Genomic DNA, 21867 nt, shown 5'->3' on the forward strand with positions numbered 1-21867 from the left:
TTGCTTAGAGAAAAAAATATAGATTCAAGCATCCTGACTCTTAAGTCTTGTCTACTAAACAGAAAAATTATTCAGGGCTTAAATTTCAAATTTCCTTTCAATGAATATCTAACCAAACTGACACCTGTCAACATTTGGAGTAAGAAATAGAAACAATGCTTTTCAGAGGTTTAAAATGTAATTAACATTATGCCTACCTTCAAACCAAGCATTCAAAAATATTTAATGAATTAATACTCTGTACAGTATGTACCGTGAGAAAACTAAACACATGTATAGACAGACTATCTACTTAAGGAACTCACAATATGAAATAAGAATAAAAACAGATAAAAAATTGACATGAAAATAAATATGCTATACAATACAAAATAAATCCTGAAATTAGAAATAACCAAGTAACTTACAGAACTTAACAAAAACGTCAATCAAATCATGAATACAGAGGACAGTTTTGAAGCACAGGCTACAATTTTTCAAAAGGACAAGAGTTTTACATGGAAGATTATAAAGGAACACTGAGGATAGATTACCTTGCAGTAGATGTACTGATATGGGGTACAGAGTATATTGAGGTAGAAAACGAGATAAATTGGCTAACTTGGCTGAGCGGTCACATCAAGCCAGACACTCCACAGAACACGTAGTTCAAAGCTCCTCAACGTCCAGGAGCTGTTATTATACATCTCTTAGGCTCTAAAACACAGTCATGCACTGCGTAACATTTTGGTCAAAGACAGACCGCATCCCATAAGATCATAATACCATATTCTTACTGAACCTTTGTGTTTAGATACACACACAAATACTTACCATTGTGTTACACTGCCTACAGTGTTCAGTACAGTAACACGCTGGACACTTTTGTAGTCTAGAAGCAACAGGCTACACCACAAAGCCTAGGTGTGCAGTAGGCCACACCATCTGGGTTTGTATAAGTACATTCTGGGATGTTTGCACAATAATGAAATCCCCATGTTTTTCAGAATATATCCCTATCATTAAGTGACACAATTGCAGAGGCAGTTTTCAATTTCACTGAGAATAAAGGGGACTGTGACACAGTGTTCGAACTCAGTTTCTCCTATTTGATTTAGTATATACTACTGTATCTTACTACATAAAAAAAAAATAAAGCCAGGCACAGTGGCTCACATCTGTAATTCTAACACTTTGGGAGGCCAAGGCAGGAGGGTCGCTTGAGCCCAGGAGTTCCAAACCATGCTGGGCAATATAGTGAGGCCCCCATCGCTACAAAAAAATTTAAAAATTAGTCGGGCAGGGTGGCTCATGCCTGTAATCCCAGGACTTTGGGAGGCAGAGCTGGGCAAACAGCCTGAGTTCAGGAGTTCAAGAGCACCCTGGGCAACATAGTGAAACCCTGTCTCTTCTAAAAAAATATACAAAAAATTAGCCAGGCGTAGTGGTACACGCCTATAATCCCCGCTACTCAGGAGGCTGAGGCCCAAGAATCACTTGAACCCAGGAGGCAAAGGTTGCAGTGAGCTGAGATTGTGCCACTGCACTCCAGCTTGGGCAGTAGAGGGAGACTCCATCTCAGGAAAAAAAAAGAAAATTAACTGGGCAGGTGGTGTACCTGTAGTTCCCAGCTATCTGGAAGGCCAAGGCATGAGGATCAGTTGAGCCCAGGAGATCGAGATCGAGGCTGCAGTGAGCCATGATCACACCTGGCACTCTGACCTGGGTGACCCTGTCTCAAGTGACCCTGTCTCAAAAAAAAAAAAAAAAAAAAAAGTTAAAAGTTACACATAAAATTACCATATGATCCTGCCATTTCACTTCTAGGTATATACTCAAAGAACTGAAAGGAGGGACTCAAACAGATTCCTGCACACCAGTGTTCACAGCAGCAACATTCTTGAGAGTCAAAACGGAACCAACCCAAGTTTATCAAGATAAATGAATAAATGAAATGTAGGACAATAAACATACAATGGAATATTATTCTGCCTTAAAAAGAAAATTCTGATACATCCCAAACATGAATGAATTTTGAAAATATAAGTAAAATAAGCCAGACACAAAACGATGACTACTGTAAAATTCCATTTATATAAGCTACATAGAGTAAGCAAATTCATAGAGACAGAAAGCTTAATAGAAGTTGCCAGGAGTGGTGGAAGGGAGGAGGTCCTGGAACTATACAGTGGTGATAACTGTACAACACTGTAAATGTACTTAATGCCACTGAACTCTGTATTTTTCACTGCTGATGCTATATATATAATTTAAAAAAAAAAAAAAAAAAAAAAAGACGAAAAGACGACTCTGGAGCCAGACTGCCAGTATTCAAATTCCAGCTCTGTCACTTAATAGTTATATGACCTTGGCCAGGCCTGGTGGCTCACGTCTGTAATCCCAGCACTTTGGGAGGCCGAGGCAGGCAGATCACCTGAGGTCAGCAGTTTGAGATCAGCCTGGCCAACATGGTGAAATTCCGTCTCAACTAAAAATACCAAAAATTGGCCAAGCATGGTGGCGCACACCTATAATCCCAGCTACTACGGAGGCTGAGGAAGGAGAATCACTTGAACCAGGGAGGAGGAGGTTGCAGTCAGCCAGATTGCACCACTGAACTCCAGCCTGGGCAAGAGCCAGACTCTGTCTCAAGAAAAAAACAAACAAACAAACAAACAACAAACACAGTTATATGACCTTGGCAAAGTTACATAATTTGCAATTCAATTTCCTCACCATCATCAAAATAGTAACAACAGTGCCTACACCTCATTATGAGATTACTGTGAGGACAAATGAAATAAAATATGAAAAGCACCAGGATAAAATACTATACCAGTGTTGCTATATTATAAATGTCTATGAGTGTGGACAAATGGAGGGAGAGGGTACACATACAAAAACAAGTGAAGGAAATGTTTTCAACTCTTGTGCTTTATGATGTTATTATAAACAAAGATGAACCTATGGCCAAAGTACAAATTTTCTCTAGTGAATTATCTGAAAGCTTGGCACAAATTCATATGCACAAGAGTTGAACACATCTCTAGTTCCTCAGCTCCTCTTATCACCCGCAAAGAAGCCCTCTCTGTTAAAAGAATCAACCAGGGGAAAATTATACAAAGAAAAAAATTATTTTTCGAAGTTGGTAGCACAGAGAAAGACACAATGAAAGTGGTTTAAATAGAGGGCTGTCCAGAAGCAACTGGATGGATTAGAGTGCCTTTCATTCAACAGGTATCTTTCCAGTGCTTCTATACTGCCCGCTACTGTTCTAGGTACCTGGGATACATTTATGAATAAAACAAAGATCTTTGTCCTCATGCAGCTTACATTCTAGTGGAGGAAGACAGACAAAAAACAATGAACATAATATAAAAATTGTGAAGTGATAAATACTGTAGAAGAAATTTAGAAAGCAGTCAAGGGGCCTCCAGGTAACACAGTAAGGATAATCTGAAGTATTAAACGATCGCAAAAAGCCTCATTATAAAGGTGAAATCTAAGCAAAGACTTGAAGGGAGTGAAGTAGTTAACTAGCAGATATAAAGGGAACAGACAAAGCAAAGGCTCCGAGTCAGAAGCATGCCTGGAGCATTTGAGGAGAATAAGGAATGACGTGTGGCTAAAGCAAAGTGAACCAGCAGGGAGGAGAAGTAAAGGAACTCAGGGAGGCAACAGGAGCCCTCTTATCTTTACTATCCCATACAATAATAACTGTGACATCATAAACTGCTTTGTATTCAAACCGTTTCAAGCTGAATTTCCCTTAGTCATGATATACCTGCGTGGATCCAGTCATGATATCCCACCTAGTTCTGGTGATTAGTAGCAGCCAGGATACGGCCATGACAAAGGAATGAACTACCTCACAAAGAAAATAAAACCATTACTTTGGCTCCATGCATACAATACTCTAACAATCTAACCAAAAAACTCACAAAACCTAATACCTGTTTTTCTTTGGCTGGCAGATGCAAAGATTATCATAAGTAATTAAAAAATACAAACCAGGCAGGGCACAGTGGCTCATGCCTGTAATCCCAGTACTTTCGGAGGCCAAGGCAAGTGGATTACCTGAGGTCGGGGGTTCGAAACCAGCCTGGTCAACATGGGGAAACACCATCTCTACTAAAAATATAAAAATTAGCTAGGCATGGTGGCAGGCACCTGTAATCCCAGGTACTTGGGAGGCTGAGGCAGGAGAATCACCTGAACCTAGGAGGCGGGGGTTGCAGTGAGCTGGGATCACGCCACTGCACTCCAGCCTGGGCAACACAGCAAGACTCTGTCTCAAAAATAAATAAAAATAAAAAATATCAACCACTGACTCCAAACATTTGCCATGTAGTGCATCACAACACTGTCCCCAGAAATATCACTATGAACCATGCTCTATAAAAAGACACACAGCATGCACTTGAACTGAACACAATCAAGACAAGCCCTTTATCAAAACTTGACCAAAAAGTAGTATCGCTCAAGACCAAAACGGCTGGGAACAGACAGTTTTAATATACCTGGGGAACAGTCTTCTACTTAAAAGCTCCCTCCAAAAAAATCCACTAAAACGACAGGAAAGAAACAGAAAGGCATCCTCTCAAGAGGCCAAATAGACCAAGAAAGGAACCAAATACAAACAAATGTAAACAATATTTTGAAACTAGTGATAACTAACAAGCCAAAACAACAAAAACAGACAAACAAAAATTACAAGTTTAAAACTAAGTGCCTTGCAACAGAAGAAAGCCAGAGCAGCTTCTGCAACATAGAATCTGGAAAGGCTTAAGAGGACCTCCTTCCTCCCTTTTCTAAAACAAGGAAAAAAAAAAAAGGAAAGTCTTAAGAAGTATTTAAGCAGCAGTAACTCTAAATGTAGGGGTGGCAATGCAGCAGAGAACAGAATTGTGAAAACCTGCATAAAAGCATTTAGACCTCTTCCAGGCAACTATCCCTCTCCAACCCCAGCAGAAAACTGGAGATTTACTCTCAGCATAGTAAGGGATGCTAAACTAAGAAAGCTATAAGTAAGTAAACTAGAGGACCAGCCTAACATGTCTAACATCTAACTAATAAAGAGTCCAAACGAAGAGAAAAAAATGAGTACACAAAATTATCAAAGAATACAGGAAAAATTAGAAGAATCGAAAGAAATGAGTTATCAGATTAGAAAGGTTATTGAGAGCCATAAAAACAGTGAACGAAAATAAACACATACCAATGCATATCACCGTGAAATTTCAAAGCCCTGGGAATAAAGATAACATCCTAAATCTTCAAGAAAAAAAAAGTCACAAAAAAGAATATAGCATCGTTCTTCTCACCAACAAGACAACAGAGTAAAGCTTTCAAAATACTGAAGTAAAATGATTTACAATCTAGACTTTTAAACCCCACCAAACTACTAATAAAGTATAAGAGTAGAACATTTGTACACAAGTAAAAGGTCCTAAAAAATGTATATCCCATTAACCATCTTTCTCATGAAACTAGCAGAAGAAATGTTTCACCAAAATGAGAGTAAACCAAGTAAAAGGAAGACTTACAACAAGGAAAAGAGGCCAAGGAATTCCCAGAATGACAGCAGTAAAAGGAATTTCCAGACTCACAGCTGACCTTAAAAAAACATCCAGTCAGGATTTGAGAGTAAAAAAGCCTCCAGGAAGAATGGCTCCAAGAAAATAAAGCTGATAGATTAGCGGATGGGTAGAAGCATACTGAGAGATGTATACTTCTACTGGGAAATATATTTTTCATGGTATTAATTTCAGATTAATAAATTAATGTAACTACACTAGAAGGGGGACGACGGACATAAACATGGGAAGATTTACACCCATTCTCTTACACTCATTCTCCATCTTTAACAGGAGGAAATCAGTATATGATATTTAAAATCGAGAAATGAAGAAACAGCATAACGAGCATATTACTTGGAAACACGAAGATCAAAATCAGAAACAGCTAAAAGAACTGAAAGTGATTAGTTCTGAGGAGTAGGAATGGGGTGGAGATGAAGGGAGGTGCTGATTTTCATTTTAAGCCCCCTTTTTTTTTTTTTTTTTTAAATAGACAGGGTCTTACTCTGTTGCCCAAGCGGTGTAATCAGAGGTCACTGTAGCCCCGAACTCCTGGACTCAAGGGATTCCCCAGCTTCAGCTTCTCAAGTAGCTGTGACTACAGGTGCGTGCCACCACACGCTAATTTTTTTACGTTATTTGTAGAGACAGGGTCTCCCTATGTCTAGACTGGCAGGTTGATCTAGAATTCCTGGGCTCAAATGATCTTCTTGCCTCGGCCTCCCAAAGTGCTGGGATTACAAATATGAGCTCACTATACCCAGCCAAAGCCTTGTTTTTTAAAAGTGTACTACTTTAATAAAAATAAAAATGTTTTGATGAGAAGGGCTAGACTGAATGCTTCTTGCTGAAGTGGTTATAAAAACTGTAATTATGGCCGGGCGCGGTGGCTCAAGCCTGTAATCCCAGCACTTTGGGAGGCCGAGACCGGCGGATCACGAGGTCAGGAGATCGAGACCATCCTGGCTAACACTGTGAAACCCCGTCTCTACTAAAAAATACAAAAAACTAGCCGGGCGAGGTGGCGGGGCGCCTGTAGTCCCAGCTACTCGGGAGGCTGAGGCAGGAGAATGGCGTAAACCCAGGAGGCGGAGCTTGCAGTGAGCCGAGATCCGGCCACTGCACTCCAGCCCGGGCGACAGAGCAAGACTCAGTCTCAAAAAAAAAAAAAAAAAAAAAAAAAAAACTGTAATTATTCCGCTGGGCGTAGTGGCTCACACCTGTAATCCCAGCACTTTAGGAGGCCAAGGCGGGCGGATCACAAGGTCAGGAGATCAAGACCATCCTGGCTAACACAGTGAAACCCCGTCTCTACTAAAAATACAAAAAATTAGCCGGGCATGGTGGCGGCGCCTGTACTCCCAGCTATGGGAGGCTGAGGCAGGAGAATGGCATGAACCAAGATCGTGCCACTGCACTCCAGCCTGGGTGACAGAGAGAGACTGTCTCTAAAATAAAATAAAAAATAAACTGTAATTATTCATATAGAAGTCCATTAAAATACAGGCATTCCAAGTAATACTTTTTATCATCAAAAATAATAGGGAGAAAGATGAGGTGATTGAATCAAAACAGGAAACCAACACATTGATGACTTAATGACTCAGAAGACTGAAAATCTGCTTCCCTTCAAAAAGCAATAGCTATCATAGTATTTTCAAATCGTATCTATAAAAAAAACTCAATAGATGCCAACAAACTGTCAGCCAAAAATTACTGTTTTTTTTTTTAAAAAAAGGGCACACCTAACAACCTTAAAACACCTGAACTCTCAGGATTTTGTGCAGTTTTCAGCCCAAGCCTCTTGGTAGAATAAAACGCCATGTTAATGAAATAAATAGTCACCCACTGATAACGGTCAGAATCAATTACCTTTGTGAAGAAGTACTGACTGGAAAGGAGATGAAAGAACCCACTAGAGTGCTATAAAAATGTTATATATCTTGATCTACGTGGTGGCTACAAAACAGGTGTATACATATATGAAGATTTATTGAACTGTACACTTAAAATGTGTGCATTACACTGTAAGCTACACCTCAATGTAAAAGAAAAAAGTTAATCTGAGAAGCAGCAGTCTCACAATGACATTCAGGGAACAAAGTGTTATAAACAAAACTAACCACAAATCAGAGTTTGTCTGCCTTTAGCTTTAAATCTCAGTTTTGCAAGCATTCTCACAGGTGAGGGGAAAGAGATGTCCATGAGGACTTCAAAAACCCACAAAAGACAAGACTCCAATAAACCCTCAGATAAGCACACTTAACCTTTAATCACAACATATTTTCAACAAGTTTTCTGAATGTTTAAACAAAGTGCACTTTATTAGTAGTATGAACCTTAAAAGGAAATTAGTTTCTCAAGATGGAGTTAAACAGTCTGGATGACCAGTGTTGTAAGGAGAACTGTGAACAACTAAGTATTCAGACTAGGTTACCTCTAAAAGCCCCTTCCCGATTTTGAAATCCTACGACTTTAGAAAATCAGAAAAATGCGGCCGGGCATGGTGGCTCACACCTGTAATCCCAGCATTTTGGGAGGCCAAGATAGCAGATCACTTGAGATCAGGAGTTTGTGACCAGCTTGGCCAACATGATGAAACCCTGTTTCTACTAAAAATACAAAAATTAGCCGGGTGTGGTGGCGCATGCCTGTAATCCCAGCTGCTCCTGAGGCTGAGTCAGGAGAATCGCTTGAACCCAGGAAGCGAGAGGTTGCAGTGAGCTGAGATCGCGCCTCTAGCCTGGGTGACAGAGGGAAACTCCATCTCCAAAAAAAAATGCAATTTAGCTTACCATCTTAAGATTAAACCTAAGGTTTACCTTTTAAATGGAAAATCACGGACAGAGAAAGTTTCAATAGATTACTACTCATACTATAGATTCAATAGATTACTACTCATACTACACTTACTCTAATAAATTCCTTAGGGTATTTATGAAAATAGAGATAAATATTGGCCAGGCACAGTGGCTCACACCTATAATCCCTACACTTTGGGAGGCCAAGGTGGGCAGATCATTTGAGGTCAGGAGTTCAAGACCAGCTTGGCCAACATGGTAAAAACCCCATCTTTACTAAAAATACAAAAATTAGCCAGGTGTGGTGGCACACACTTTTTTTTTTTTTTTTTTTTGAGACGGAGTCTCGCTCTGTCGCCCGGACTGGAGTGCAGTGGCCGGATCTCAGCTCACTTCAAGCTCCACCTCCCGCGTTTACGCCATTCTCCTGCCTCAGCCTCCCAAGTAGCTGGGACTACAGGTGCCCCGCCACCTCACCCGGCTAGTTTTTTGTATTTTTTTAGTAGAGACGGGGTTTCACCGTGTTAGCCAGGATGGTCTCGATCTCCTGACCTCGTGATCCGCCCGCCTCGGCCTCCCAAAGTGCTGGGATTACAGGCTTGAGCCACCGTGCCCGGCCGGTGGCACACACCTTTAATCCCAGTCCCAGCTACTAAGGAGGCTGAGGCACAAGAATCGCTTGAACCTGGGAGGTGGAGGTTGCAGTGAGCCAAGCTTGTGCCACTGCATTCCAGTCTGGGCAACAAAGCAAGACTCTGTCTTTAAAAAAAAAAAAAAAAAAGTAGAAAGAGCTTCATTAAAGAGTACCACAACATATATATTGTTATTAATGATAAAATAATATTTGAAAAAAAATTTTTTGAGACAGAGTTTCGCTCCTGTTGCCCAGGCTGGAGTGCAGTGGTACTATCTCAACTCACTGCAACCTCTGCCTCCCGGTTTCAAGCTATCTCCTACCTCAGCCTCCTGAGGAGCCTCCCGAGCAGCTGGAATTACAGGTGCCACCACCACGCCTGGATAATTTTTTGTATTTTTAGTAGAGACAGGCTTTTTTTTTTTTTTTTTTTGGAGACGGAGTTTTGCTGCTCTTGTTGCCCAGGCTAGAGTGCAATGGCATGATCTCGGCTCATTACAACCTCCGCCGCTTGGGTTCAAGCGATTCTCCTGAGATCACAGGAACGCGCTACCACGTCCGGCTAATTTTGTATCTTTAGTAGAGACGGGGTTTCTCCATGTTGGTGAGGCTGGTCTCGAACTCCCAACCTCAAGTGATCCGCCCACCTCAGCCTCCCAAATTGCTGGGATTACAGGCATGAGCCACTGTGACCAGCCAAGACAGGTTTTCACCATGTTGGCCAGGCTGGTCTCAAACTCCTGACCTCAGGTGATCCATCCACCTCAGTCTTCCAAAGTGCTGGGATTACAGGCATCAGCCACAGCGCCCAGATAATTTTTGAAAATTTTTTGTATTTTATTCATGCTATACTCAAACACATTCAGAATCTTAAACAGCATCATACAGCAAAACTTAGTAGGTAAGTTTTGACTGAATAAAAATTTCGAAAAAGCAAATTATTAAAATGAACTTTTATCCTAATAGTTCCCTATAAGAAACCCACCACTCAAATTTAGTATAATTTGTTTTTTAGTACCATATGTTTTCATATAACTACACTAGACAATTCTTGGCACAGTACTTACTTACTAACATCATTACCTAATTTAAAAAAGTCCCAAGCTGTATTTTAGCATAAGACCATACTTCCCAAATTTTTTGTAAGAGAATTCTGCCCTGACACTAATTTTAAAATGTATCATAAAAGATAATTTAACTATGGTTACTCTGTTTGTTTGGAAACAGGGTCTTGCTCTGTCACCCAGGCTGGAATGCAGTGGTGTGATGACAGCTCACTGCAGTCTTGACCTCCCAGACTCAAGCAATCCTCCTGTCTCAGCCTCCTGATTAGCTGTGACTACAGGAGTCCACCACCTTGCCAGGATTATTTATTTTTTAATTTTTTGTAGAGATGGGAGTCTCACTATGTTGCCTAGGCTGGTCTCAAACTCCTAGGTTCAAGCAATCCTTCCACCTCAGCCTCCCAAAGTGCTGGGATTATAGGCATTAGCCACCACACACCACGAATTATTCTCACGTTTTTCCTCAAAAGTGAAATCTTCCTGGCCAGGCACAGTGACTCATGCATGTAATCCCAGCACTTTGGGAGGCCGAGGCGGGTGGATCACCTGAGGTCAGGAGTTCGAGTCCAGCCTAACCAACATGGAGAAATCCTATCTCTACTAAAAATACAAAATTAGCCGGGTGTGGTGGCGCATGCCTGTAATCCCAGGTCTTCAGGAGGCTGAGGCAGGAGAATCACTGGAACCCGGGAGGTGGAGGTTGCAGTGAGCCCAGATCGCACCACTGCACTCCAGCCTGGGCAGTGACTCCATCTCAAAAAAAAAAAAAAAAAAAAAAACAGTGAAATCTTCCAAAAGTAACTGCAATTTAAACAAGAATAAATTTTTATTTCAAAATAGTATATAAATTATAAGATATGAAAGGCCACAAAAAGTTGTATGAAATTTCTCAGATAATTAAGCAATAATAAATTTGTATTACTGTATTAACAAAACATACTTCAGCCAGGTGTGGTGGCTCGTGTGTGTCATCTGTAATCCCAGCACTTTGGGAGGTCGAGGTGGGCGGATCACGAGGTCAGAAGTTCGAGACCAGCCTGACCAACATAGTGAAATCCCATCTCTACTAAAAAATACAAAATTAGCCAGGCGTGGTGGCACATGCCTGTAATCCCAGCTACTCAGGAGGCTGAGGAAGGAGAATTGCTTGACCCTGGGAGGCGGAGTTTGCAGTGAGCCAAGATCAGGCCATTGTGCTCCAGCCTGGACAACAAGAGCAAAACTCCACCTCAAAAAAAAAGGAAAAAAGCATATTTCAAGGTTATTACAATCTCAGCTTGCAGGTCAGTTTTTTTCATATTAGGGAATATAATGTTAAAAAGTTAACACAATTTGGGCAAAAACTTGTCTAAACTCTTCACCATTAAGTTTCTGAGCTGTTGTTCATCCTACTGAATAATGATAGCCTCGGTTAGCCATTAACACTACATACAGGTATTAACAAAACTAATATATACCACACATAAGAATGCTGAGAAACATGAGTCCCTTTAATATGCCAGATTTTCTCTTTTTTTTTTTTTTTTTTTTTGAGACAGGATCTCACTCCTGTGACCAAGGTTGAAGTGTAGTGGTGCAACCACAGCTCACTGCAGTCCCGACTTTTCGGACTCGTGATCCTCCCACCCTAGCCTCCTGAGTGGCTGAGACTACAGGTGTGCACCCACGCCCAGTTAGCTTTTCTGTATTTTTAGTAGAGAGAGGGTTTCAGCATGTTACCCGGGCTAGTATCTTACTCCTAGGCTCAAGTGATCCTCCCACCTCAACCTCTTATAGTGCTGGGATTACAGGCATGAGCCACCGTGCCTGGGCCAAATTTTCAATTAAGTAACAAAAAAAGATGACAAGCTCAATACAGAACATTGTACACTCAGCACAAGATAATATTAGCAGGCTAGAGTAATTTATTTTGCATACCGTATATCACAGAGCCTGATAAATATTAATATTTGGTAATTACATATTAATCTCAACAAATATAAAATAACTTTTAAAGATAACTTCGAGATCTCTCATTTCCATTTACTCAAATGGGCATTTCATTGTCCTTTTTGAGACGGAGTTTTGCTCTTGTTGCCCAGGCTGGAGTGCAATGGCGTGATCTTGGCTCACCACAACCTCCACCTCCTGGGTTCAAGCAATTCTCCTGCCTCAGCCTCCTGAGTAGCTGGGAATACAGGCATGCGCCACCACACCCGGCTAGTGCATTTCATTGTCAAACAAATCCTCCATTGGAAGCAATGTTTACCACCAAATGTATTTGATATTCCTAAATTAACAAGCCTGTGCTAGTATTAGCCTCACCTTGCTCAAAGCATACAGATCCAGGATTTTTCTCTCTACCACAGGGATCTTCAGAGTAGATCCTTGAAGTTCCCAAAATTTTGCTAGTTGATCCAAGAAATCCAGTCTCACTCTGGTCATTGCCTAAGATTATTAAAATACAGAAATAAAAACTAAGTTATGATTGAAATGAATGAGTATAATACAGCAGGGGTCCCCAACCCCCAGGCTATGGACTGGTACCCATCAGCAGTCTGTTAGGAACCCAGCCGCACAGCAGGAGTGAGCAGCGGCAGCAGGCAAGCATTACCACCCACTCCACTGTGAACTGCACGTGAGGGATTTAGGTGTGCGCGCCTTTTTGAGAATCTAATGCTTGATGATCTGAGGTGGAACAGTTTCATCCCAAAACCATCCTCCATATCCCCATCCATCCATGGATAAACTGTCTTCAATGAAACCAGTCCTTGGTGCCAAAAAGGTCTGGGACTGCTGTAATAGAGGTATTCATTTCTCTAAAAAAATTCAAAGACTTTTCATTATTGCTTATTTCAACCCTGTAAAACTAGCCAATAATAAAGAGGCAAAAGACTTCTAATAAACTGCATTTATTCAGGCAAAAAGGTCACTCTGATTTACGTAAAAAGTGGTCATATTAGCAACCAAAACAATTTTTGTAAGTTGGTTTAACTTTATGCCAATCAGAAAATTCAGTAAATCGGATTCTCCTCGTCTCTAACATTCTGTCATTTCATCCACAGGTAATATGCACACTTTAGGTGCATCAACTCTATACCTCACTGATACTAATATTCTTTATCAAGCATCTAATTACAAGAGACTAAAAAGAAAAAATATGTATTTGCGGCCAGGCACGGTGGCTCATGCCTGTAATCCCAGCACTTTGGGAGGCCAAGGCGGGCGGATCACCTGAGGTCAGGAGTTCCAGACCAGCCTGGCCAACATTACAAAACTCCATCTCTACTAAAAATACAAAAATTAGCCAGGCATGGTTGTTGTAACCCCAGCTAGTAGGGAGGCTGAGGCAGGAGAATCACTTGAACCCAGGTGGTGGAGGTAGAAGTGAGCCAAGATCGTGCCACTGCACTCCAGCCTGGGTGACAGAGCGAGACACTGTCTCAAAAAAAAAAAAAAAAAAAATTATATATTAAACTCTCAAATATTTTGGGGGTGAAAAAACACTTCAGAATGACATAATAAACCTTTGCTATCAATAATTTTCCTTCTGTACTCTAAAAGTTTTCATATCACAAAGAAGAACCTTCTGAAAATCCACAGACAGGAAAAACAGTTAATACATAAATAGACTTCCATTTAGAAAATTTAAGATACATTAGTAATGTTTAAAGGCAGATCTTAATAAATCAGATTAACACTCCTGGCAAAGTTGCATTAAAACCAAAACCAAAACAAAACAAAACTAACTTTGAAAACTAGGGTTTTAAAACAGAATTTAAAAATCCATTTTCCAAGAACCAAGGGAGACAGAAATCTTCGGAGATTAACAAAACTTTTAGTAGAGTAAGAAACACGAGAGAAAGCAGAATTTAAGAACTCTAAGTCTCTGAAGCTAAGCACTGAATATTTCCACTAGAAAAACAGGGCTAGAGATAGTTTCTCATGATCTCCGTTAAATGGAAAAACCATAACTACTTGGCACAATGTTTTAAAAATCACACTCTTCCTCCAAACATCAAGTAACTATTCAATACCAATTAACACACACTCCAGGCTGCGGTCCACGAGCTTCTCCAAGTTCTCTATCTACAGCCCTAACACAAAGAATGAATCAGGAAGCAGAAATGGTGACAAAACACTTACCTCAAGTTCATTCAGGCGCTGGACTCTTGGAGTGAAACGAAAGCTTTTTACTTCACAGGCAAATGGAGGCTGCCAGTCCTAAACAGAAAGTTTTTTTTAAAAAAACAGTGGTATTTAAGCAAGGAATGAGTTATTTATTCCCTTAAAGGGGGGTTTTGCCATAAATCACGGTGCTAATAGATTAACTTATAAGACTTCTTTATTATAGAGACAGAATGAGCAATTCTTTTAGATAAAATAATTTTAATACAGGTTGAGTACCCCTCATCTGAAATGCTTGGGACCAGAAGTGTTTTGGATTTCAGATTTTTCCACATTTTGGAATATCTGCATATACATAAGGAGATATCTTGGAGAGAGAAACCAAGTCTAAATACAAAATTCGTTTGTTTCATATAGTTATACACATAGCCTAAAGGTAATTTTATGCAATATTTTTAGTAATTTGGTGTATAACGTTTGTGTACACTGGATCATCAGAAAAGAAAGGTGTCACTAGCTCAGCCACCAGTGTGAACAATCTGTGGTTGTCTGGCATCACCATCATTTCTGACTGTGAATTTACATGCTACCAATAAACAATCATTTCCTTACACTTATTTCCACTTAAGTAGTTAACAGAAAAAATATAACATACCATTAATACAATGAAACAAAATCTATTCAAGCTGGGTGCAGTAGCTCACACCTGTAACCCCAGCACATTGGGAGACTGAGGCAGGAGGATCGCTTGAGCCCAGGAGCTTGAGACCAGCCCAGGCAACAGAGCGAGACCCTGTCTCTATAAAAGAAAAAGAATAATAATGTTTCAGGATAACTTGGTTTCAGATTTGGGAGGATTTCGGATTTGGAATTTTTAAAGTAGGGATGGATGCTCAACCTATATTACTCAGAGAAGCAATCCTCTTCAAACCAGTCCCACTGTTTACCTCCCACAATTATGCCTTCCCAAGTTACTCAAGCGGAATTCAATGAGGTCATGTACCACAAAACAGTGTCTAGTAAACATTCGGGTTTACCAAGATCAAAAAAAAAAACACCAAAAAATTTAAAAAACCAAAAAGAGTAAAATTAAAAATTAAAAAGAAACTTTTAAAAATAACTTAATTATTTAAACTTTTTCTTTTTTACTGTATGTGTAATGTGATAGAGCACTTTATGTTACACAAAAGTTTTGTTCAAAGCCCGGCATCTGGGAACCCAAATATTCAACAACAAAAAAAAGTAAGCAAACACACAGAACAAGGACAATTTCCAGACTGTGATATAACTAAAATTAGATAGCATATTTCAAGTGGAGTCTAAATAACATAGTTTGATTTGGCCTAAATAACAGAATAACAGTAAACCTATCTTAAAACGTGAGTAGTCAAAAAAAAAAAAAAACCCGGGAGGTGGAGGTAGAAGTGAGCCATGATCGTGCCACTGCACTCCGGCCTGGAAACTAAAGAAATCTGCCAATACTAATATTAAATTCTGATTGTAAACAAGATTTATTCTCAATAATGTGACATAAAAAGAGACAGAATTATTTCAACATTTTATAAGTAAAAAAAACTTTTTTTAATCGAAGTAACCGTGAATAGAATTTCTAATTAATAAATTCAAGAGTAGATGAAAATATGACTTAGGAAAACCTTCAATGCTTAAGATTTGTTAATATTAGGTAATTATGATAGAAAAAAGGGTTAAATGGAAGTTTTTGGAGGATGGCAATGCATATCATCACAGCAATTATTTGTTAATCCTCTGCTCGCAATGAATAGTCTGTAACCTTAAACTCATTCAACATAGAGTATTATGTCTGTTTCAGAATCAGAAAAACCGATCTAGGTTCAAAATATACTTTGCCACTTGCCCAAGATCATACATCTGGTGTTTTAACTTACCCAGATTAGTCTCATCGGTAAAAGGTGGACTTTATTTACCTATCAGGGCTTCAAAGATTAAAGCAAACAATCTATAGGTGTTAAATTAGCTCCTCCGCGCTGTCATTTAAGTTTTTAATTTGCTGAGGTGCCTATCACTGTGGTAGTCAGTGGTGACGGCAGATGCTTTTTAAAATGCAACACTGGTTAACAGTGCTTAGTATTTTATCATTACTAATACTACACAAAACATAACGCAAAATGTCTTCAAGAAGCAATGACTAAAGCAATGGTTCGAAAACCTCAACTTACATGAAGAATCATCTGAGACTAGTTGCTAGAAAAGGAGATTCCAGAACTTCCACAAGAAGCCTAGAGATCTGCATTTAAACAAGCATCCAGTTGACCCAGGTGCAAGTGGTCCAGCAACATCATTTAAAAAGCACTGGTCTAATGAGTAAAGAAAAACACCTTTTGACCTTGAGCATCTCACTCAACCTCTTGGGGCATTAATCCCCTCCACACAAGGGCTAGTATCTACTTTCCTTACCTCAAAGGCGAGATTATAATTAACCTTATAGGCAAACCTAGTTATCTGCAATAACTGTGATTCTAAAATCGTTGATCTTGAGTTCCCTATGTCAAGAGATTTCAACATTTCCTTCCACCTCCATTATAGATCAATTCTTCCTAAACCTCTAAATTTTAGAATTATTGCTGCTCCTCCTTCTCCGGTAAGACTTTCTCACTGCAGCAATAATTAGTCTGGAGTTCTGTCTATAATACCATCTGGCGGAATTAGAGCTCAGATTACCTCTTCAGAAACCCTAGCCCTGAGATGAGACCTGCAAATATTTGATCCAATCAGGTCTTGAATAAAGAGATAGCCGACTATCAAACCATAATGAGGACACGTGAGGGAAGAATATGTCACGTCATAATACTGTACTTTAATTACACACCATACTGGTTAACGAAAGGCTTTAGGCCCACAGCTGAGACAAAAGTATCAGTTCCCAAGTTCTAGGCGGAAGAGACCCCAGAGACGCCACTTTCTCGCGTTCAGATGTGTCTACATAAGACCACAAAAGAAACCGAAGCAGAAACATCCAGAAACAGGCTCCAGTTGTCTCAAAATAAAGGAGAGTACATATGAAAGGAGAGAAGGATCAGAAATGTAAGGCTAAACCCAGTGTATGGACTCCCCCATTCTTCCTTCTCCCCCTCTCTCTTCACAGACCGAGGTACCTTGGGCGGCCGAATTTTGCAGATGCCGGTTTTCTCCGCCAAAGGCCGGATGCGGCCGATAAAGCTGAGCGGATCTGTGAACTCCTCCCAGCTCGGCTCAAAGACGGGGCACTCTGGGGGTGGCACGAACTCGGCCGCGTAGCCCCCCGGCCCCACGCCCGCCATTGCAGCGGCCGGGGGGGGGGGGTCCCCGTGGAGAACCGGTGGAGAAAAGCTGGCTGAAGCCCACTGAGCCCGTTCACGTCTCCTGACAGGCGCCGAAGCGCATCTTCGCGGACAAGAACCGTTCAGCACAGAAACCCAAGAATCGCTTCCTCCTCCCGTTTGTTATTGTTTCTTGCAAGGCTTTTCCTCGGAGGTTCAGGACTTTTCCGGAAGTTACTGTGCTGTCAAATCCCTCCGCCCCCTGCAGGAAACGGAATCCTTCCGCAGCGGCACGACGACTGTGTATCTGGCCCTTCCTCCTTCTTCTCTTGCCCGGCAGCCCAGTGTGGCTCTTTCTCTCCTTGCCTGCCAAAGTTCTGCCCAGTCCAACGACTCCACGCGGCTCGCCCTTGGTAGGGGGTCGGGGAGGGGCACAATCTCTCCTTCACTAGAGGTAGAGATAGAGCGAAGCCGACGGGGCGAGGCGAGGCGCGACGCGTTCTTCCGGCGCGGAGGAATGTGTAATGCCCCAGAGGGCAGAGGTTGTGCTTCCGGTGAGGAGGGTCCCTTTCCCTTTTGTGTGTCAGTGCACTCGAAAACACGCAGGGCTGGCATTAGCCCCCCAGCCTGGCCGCCCGTGCTTCGTGATTTGTTTTAACCTACCCTGCTGCGTTTATAGCAAGTAGCCTTTCCAGCATTTCTCTTTTTTTTTTTTAGCCCTTTGAATGCAGATATTTTACAGTAATCTCACTCTGCCACTTTATACCCGCCTCTTCTCCATGAAAAGAAGTGCAGGTCTAACCCATCCATCCCCTAAATCCTGCCAGCTGGCTTTAGCCACCATCCAGGAATTGCTTTTCCTTTTACACAGGACACAGCAGCTCTTCTGAATTACCAGCCAGTACTGTCTAGCTACCTACAGGACATCTCACTCTGGTAACTCAAAGTACTTTAATTGTTCACTGTTTCTTCAGTGTTCCTGGTTTCCATTAATGCTTCGTCTATTCAGTTGCCTGAGCAAAAAAAAAAAAAAAAGAAATAATCCTCATGCTTTCTGCTCTCACTTCCCATGTATAATCTTGTGTCTCTCCATCCTCGTTACCAGTATCCTAATTTAAATAGTCTTACTGACAACAACTCATTTCTTTTCTCCTCTCAAATCCCTCTCCATTCTCAAGTTGGTTTGCTTTGTCTAAAATCCAGAATTCATCTTGTCACTTTTCATCTCCAAACTCAACAACTCCACACATCTTTTTTAATTCTGATTTGCTGCTTTACTCTCCAGCTTCATCTCTCCTGCTTCTCCATATGATCTACAGAAGTCTTTGTGGTGACTTTAGTACACCATGATTTTTCTCACCTCTGAGCCATCACACATATTTCCTCTGTCGAGAACATTTTTGTACTCTGCTGACCCAAAATCATTCGTATCATTATATCCCCTTCCTAAGTTTCTACTCATCCTTCATTTAAATAAATATGAAGGATTAAGCTGAGCGGATCTGTGAACTGTGAACTCCTCCTTCATATATATTTAAATAAATATTATTTAATAATTATTTAATATTTATTTAATTATTAAATAATATTTATTTAAATATATATGAAGGATTAAATATCACTTCCAGATAGCGTCTCCTGATCCCACGAATTGGTGTGGTCAGCAGCAACTTGTACTTCCTTGTCAAACTTTTTGAAATTGCATATTTAATTGCCTTTTTCCCTCAAACCGTAAGTTACACAAAGGCAGGGACAGTGTCTGTCTTGTTTTCCCAGCTCCTAGAATAGTGGTTGGTGTATAGGAGGTGTGCAATAAATATCTGCTAAATAAATGATTCACAAACCAATTTGCCTTGTGTGCCGTTGCCTCATCCTACATTTACGTATGCCACGTTTTGTTTGAGACTGTACCAGCATGTAACATACACAATATCCCTCCACTTGATTATAGCATCCACAAAAGTTAATGTCCACTTACTCATAACCCTCAGCCTAAACCCACAGACACTTTCACAGATAGTTCGGTTTCAGTTACCCTTTGTTGTGTAACAAATCACCTCAAAACTTAGTGGCAGAAAATAAAAAAGACTAATGGCAATTCTGTGGGTTAGCAATCTGGTGTTTTCATGGCCTCACCTGGGATCACTCCTGCAGTGAGAATCATCTGACAGCTTGACTGGTATGATGGTTAATTTTATGTTCAATTTGGCTGGGCCATGGTGCCCAGATACATGGTCAAACATTCTACTGTTTCTGTTAGGGTATGTTGCAATGAGATTAACAAATCAGTGGACTTTGAATAACGCAGATTGCCCTCCGTAATGTGAGTAGGCCGTATCCAATCTACTGAAGGCCTGAATAGAACAAAAGACTGACCTTCCGTGAGCAAGGAGGGATTTTGACAGTAGATGGCTCTCGGCCTTGAACTGTAGCATCACCTTTTCCCTGGTCTCCAGCCTGCCAACCCACCCTGCAGATTTTGGACTTGAAAGCTCTATAATCAAATGAGCCAAGTCCTTAAAATAAATATCTTTATAAACACACACATGCACACACACATCCTATTGGTTCTGTTTCTCTGGAGAACCCTGAATACACTAGGGTTGGAGGGTTCAAGATGGCCTCACTCATGTGTCTGGCAGTTGGTGCTGGCTATTGGCTGAAAAGTCTTAGTTCTCCACATGGCTTCTCATCTTCTTATGGTGGATGGAGCTTTTCCATTGCATGGTGGTCTTAGCATTCTAAGAAGCAAAGACCTAAAACGTAGACTCCAAAATGTACAAGATCACTCCATCATACTCTGTTGGTCGAAGCAAGTCATAAGACCATCCCAGGTTCAAGAGGTGGTCAAATAAACTCCAATTTTTTATGGGAAGAGTGACAATGTCACATTACAAAGGGGTGTGGACACAGGAAGCTGTGGTTCATAATAATTCCATACAATTATTATAATGATTTACATCCAGGGGCAGTGGCTCAGGCCTGTAATCCCAGCACTTTTCAAGGCCAAGGTGGGCAGATCACCTGAGGTCAGGAGTTTGACACCAGCCTGGCCAACATAACGAAACCCTGTCTCTATTAAAAATGTATAAAAATTAGCCGGGTGTGGTGGCGGGCGCCTGTAATCCCAGCTACTCAGGAGACTGAGGCAGGAGAATTGCTTCAACCCAGGAGGTGGAAGTTGCAGTGAGTCGAGATTGCACCGCTGCACTCCAGCCTAGGTGACAAGAGTGAGACTGTCTCAAAAAAAAAAAAATTACAACAAAGTCTTTGATTTTTACCACTTAAATCTGGAAAACTATATTATTCAGAAAAAGAAATAATGGAATTCCAAATAAAACAAGCCACTCAAATAATTCATTTTCTCAAACATTCAACTAAAATATAATGGTTTTGCTTTCAAATTAATGGAGGGTGAGAACCTGATAGAACCTCAGTATAAGCACAAATCCTTAAAAGCTTTGATTGGTCCTATTTATTTCCTGTTATTTTCTTCAGATTTTACTTACCTATTACTTTATTTTAAACTGTCTCTCTAGTAGAATAGAAAATGTACAGAGTAATGATTCTCAATCATTTTTATTCGTCACAGTACTTCTGAGAAATCCGTAGTGGTTGCTTACAACAGCAGGAAGGCTGTAAGAGAAGACAGTGAATAGAAGGACAGTAAACATTAGCATCTCTGGTGCGAACAGAAGAAACTTCTCCAGTTACAATCGCCTCACATTCTGATGCTCCCCTCAGGGAGGGTACATGAACCCCACTCCCACCTGTCATGCTTACCCCTTTAAAAATCACTGTTGTAAAAATCCAAATTGTGTTTTATCAGCTTCTATGAGGGCATTCTGCACACACAAGGTCAAACTGAGTCAATAGTATTTGGGTTTCTGGGCAAAATGGAGTATAACTGTAGTTTAAAAGGATCATTTGCATTGTTTAAACAATCCTTGATAGTAACTTTTCAGAAAAAAAAAATATTAGAGTATTATTTATCTGAAATTTATTATCCTGAGTGTTAAAATAGACTAAAATGAATACCTAGATCTGATAATCATTTGGCTAGACTGTGGTCCCTGGATTTTTAAAAAATGCAACAAAACCTCACAAAATCAGATTAATTAAGGGAGGGTTAGTTTCAGAGAGGCAAAAGTCAAAATTACTGAATTTTTTTTTTTTTTTTTTTTTTTTTTTTTTGAGACGGAGTCTCGCTCTGTCAACCAGGCTGGAGTGCAGTGGCCGGATCTCAGCTCTGGGACTACAGGCGCCAGCCACCTCGCCCGGCTAGCTTTTTTGTATTTTTTAGTAGAGACGGGGTTTCACCGTGTTAGCCAGGATGGTCTCGGTCTCCTGACCTCGTGATCCGCCGGTCTCGGCCTCCCAAAGTGCTGGGATTACAGGCTTGAGCCACCGCGCCCGGCCAAATTA

General features: G+C 40.7%; 1 protein-coding gene across 1 annotated transcript in view; it reads right to left on the bottom strand.

Annotated features, from left to right (window-relative positions):
- Positions 1-17672, bottom strand: part of KDM5A (lysine demethylase 5A) — a 93263-nt gene extending 75591 nt beyond the window's left edge. Inside the window, exons 1-3 of the mRNA XM_010376005.2 lie at positions 17299-17672; positions 14183-14260; positions 12362-12484 (exon numbers count right to left, since the gene is read on the bottom strand). Coding sequence (XP_010374307.1) covers positions 12362-12484; positions 14183-14260; positions 17299-17463 — 366 coding nt within the window. The 5' untranslated portion in view covers positions 17464-17672. The remainder of the gene's footprint in view (positions 1-12361; positions 12485-14182; positions 14261-17298) is intronic.
- Positions 17673-21867: the final 4195 nt, after the last annotated feature.

This window comes from Rhinopithecus roxellana, chromosome 10, assembly GCF_007565055.1.
Source record: "Rhinopithecus roxellana isolate Shanxi Qingling chromosome 10, ASM756505v1, whole genome shotgun sequence".
Taxonomy (NCBI): Eukaryota; Metazoa; Chordata; class Mammalia; order Primates; family Cercopithecidae; genus Rhinopithecus; species Rhinopithecus roxellana.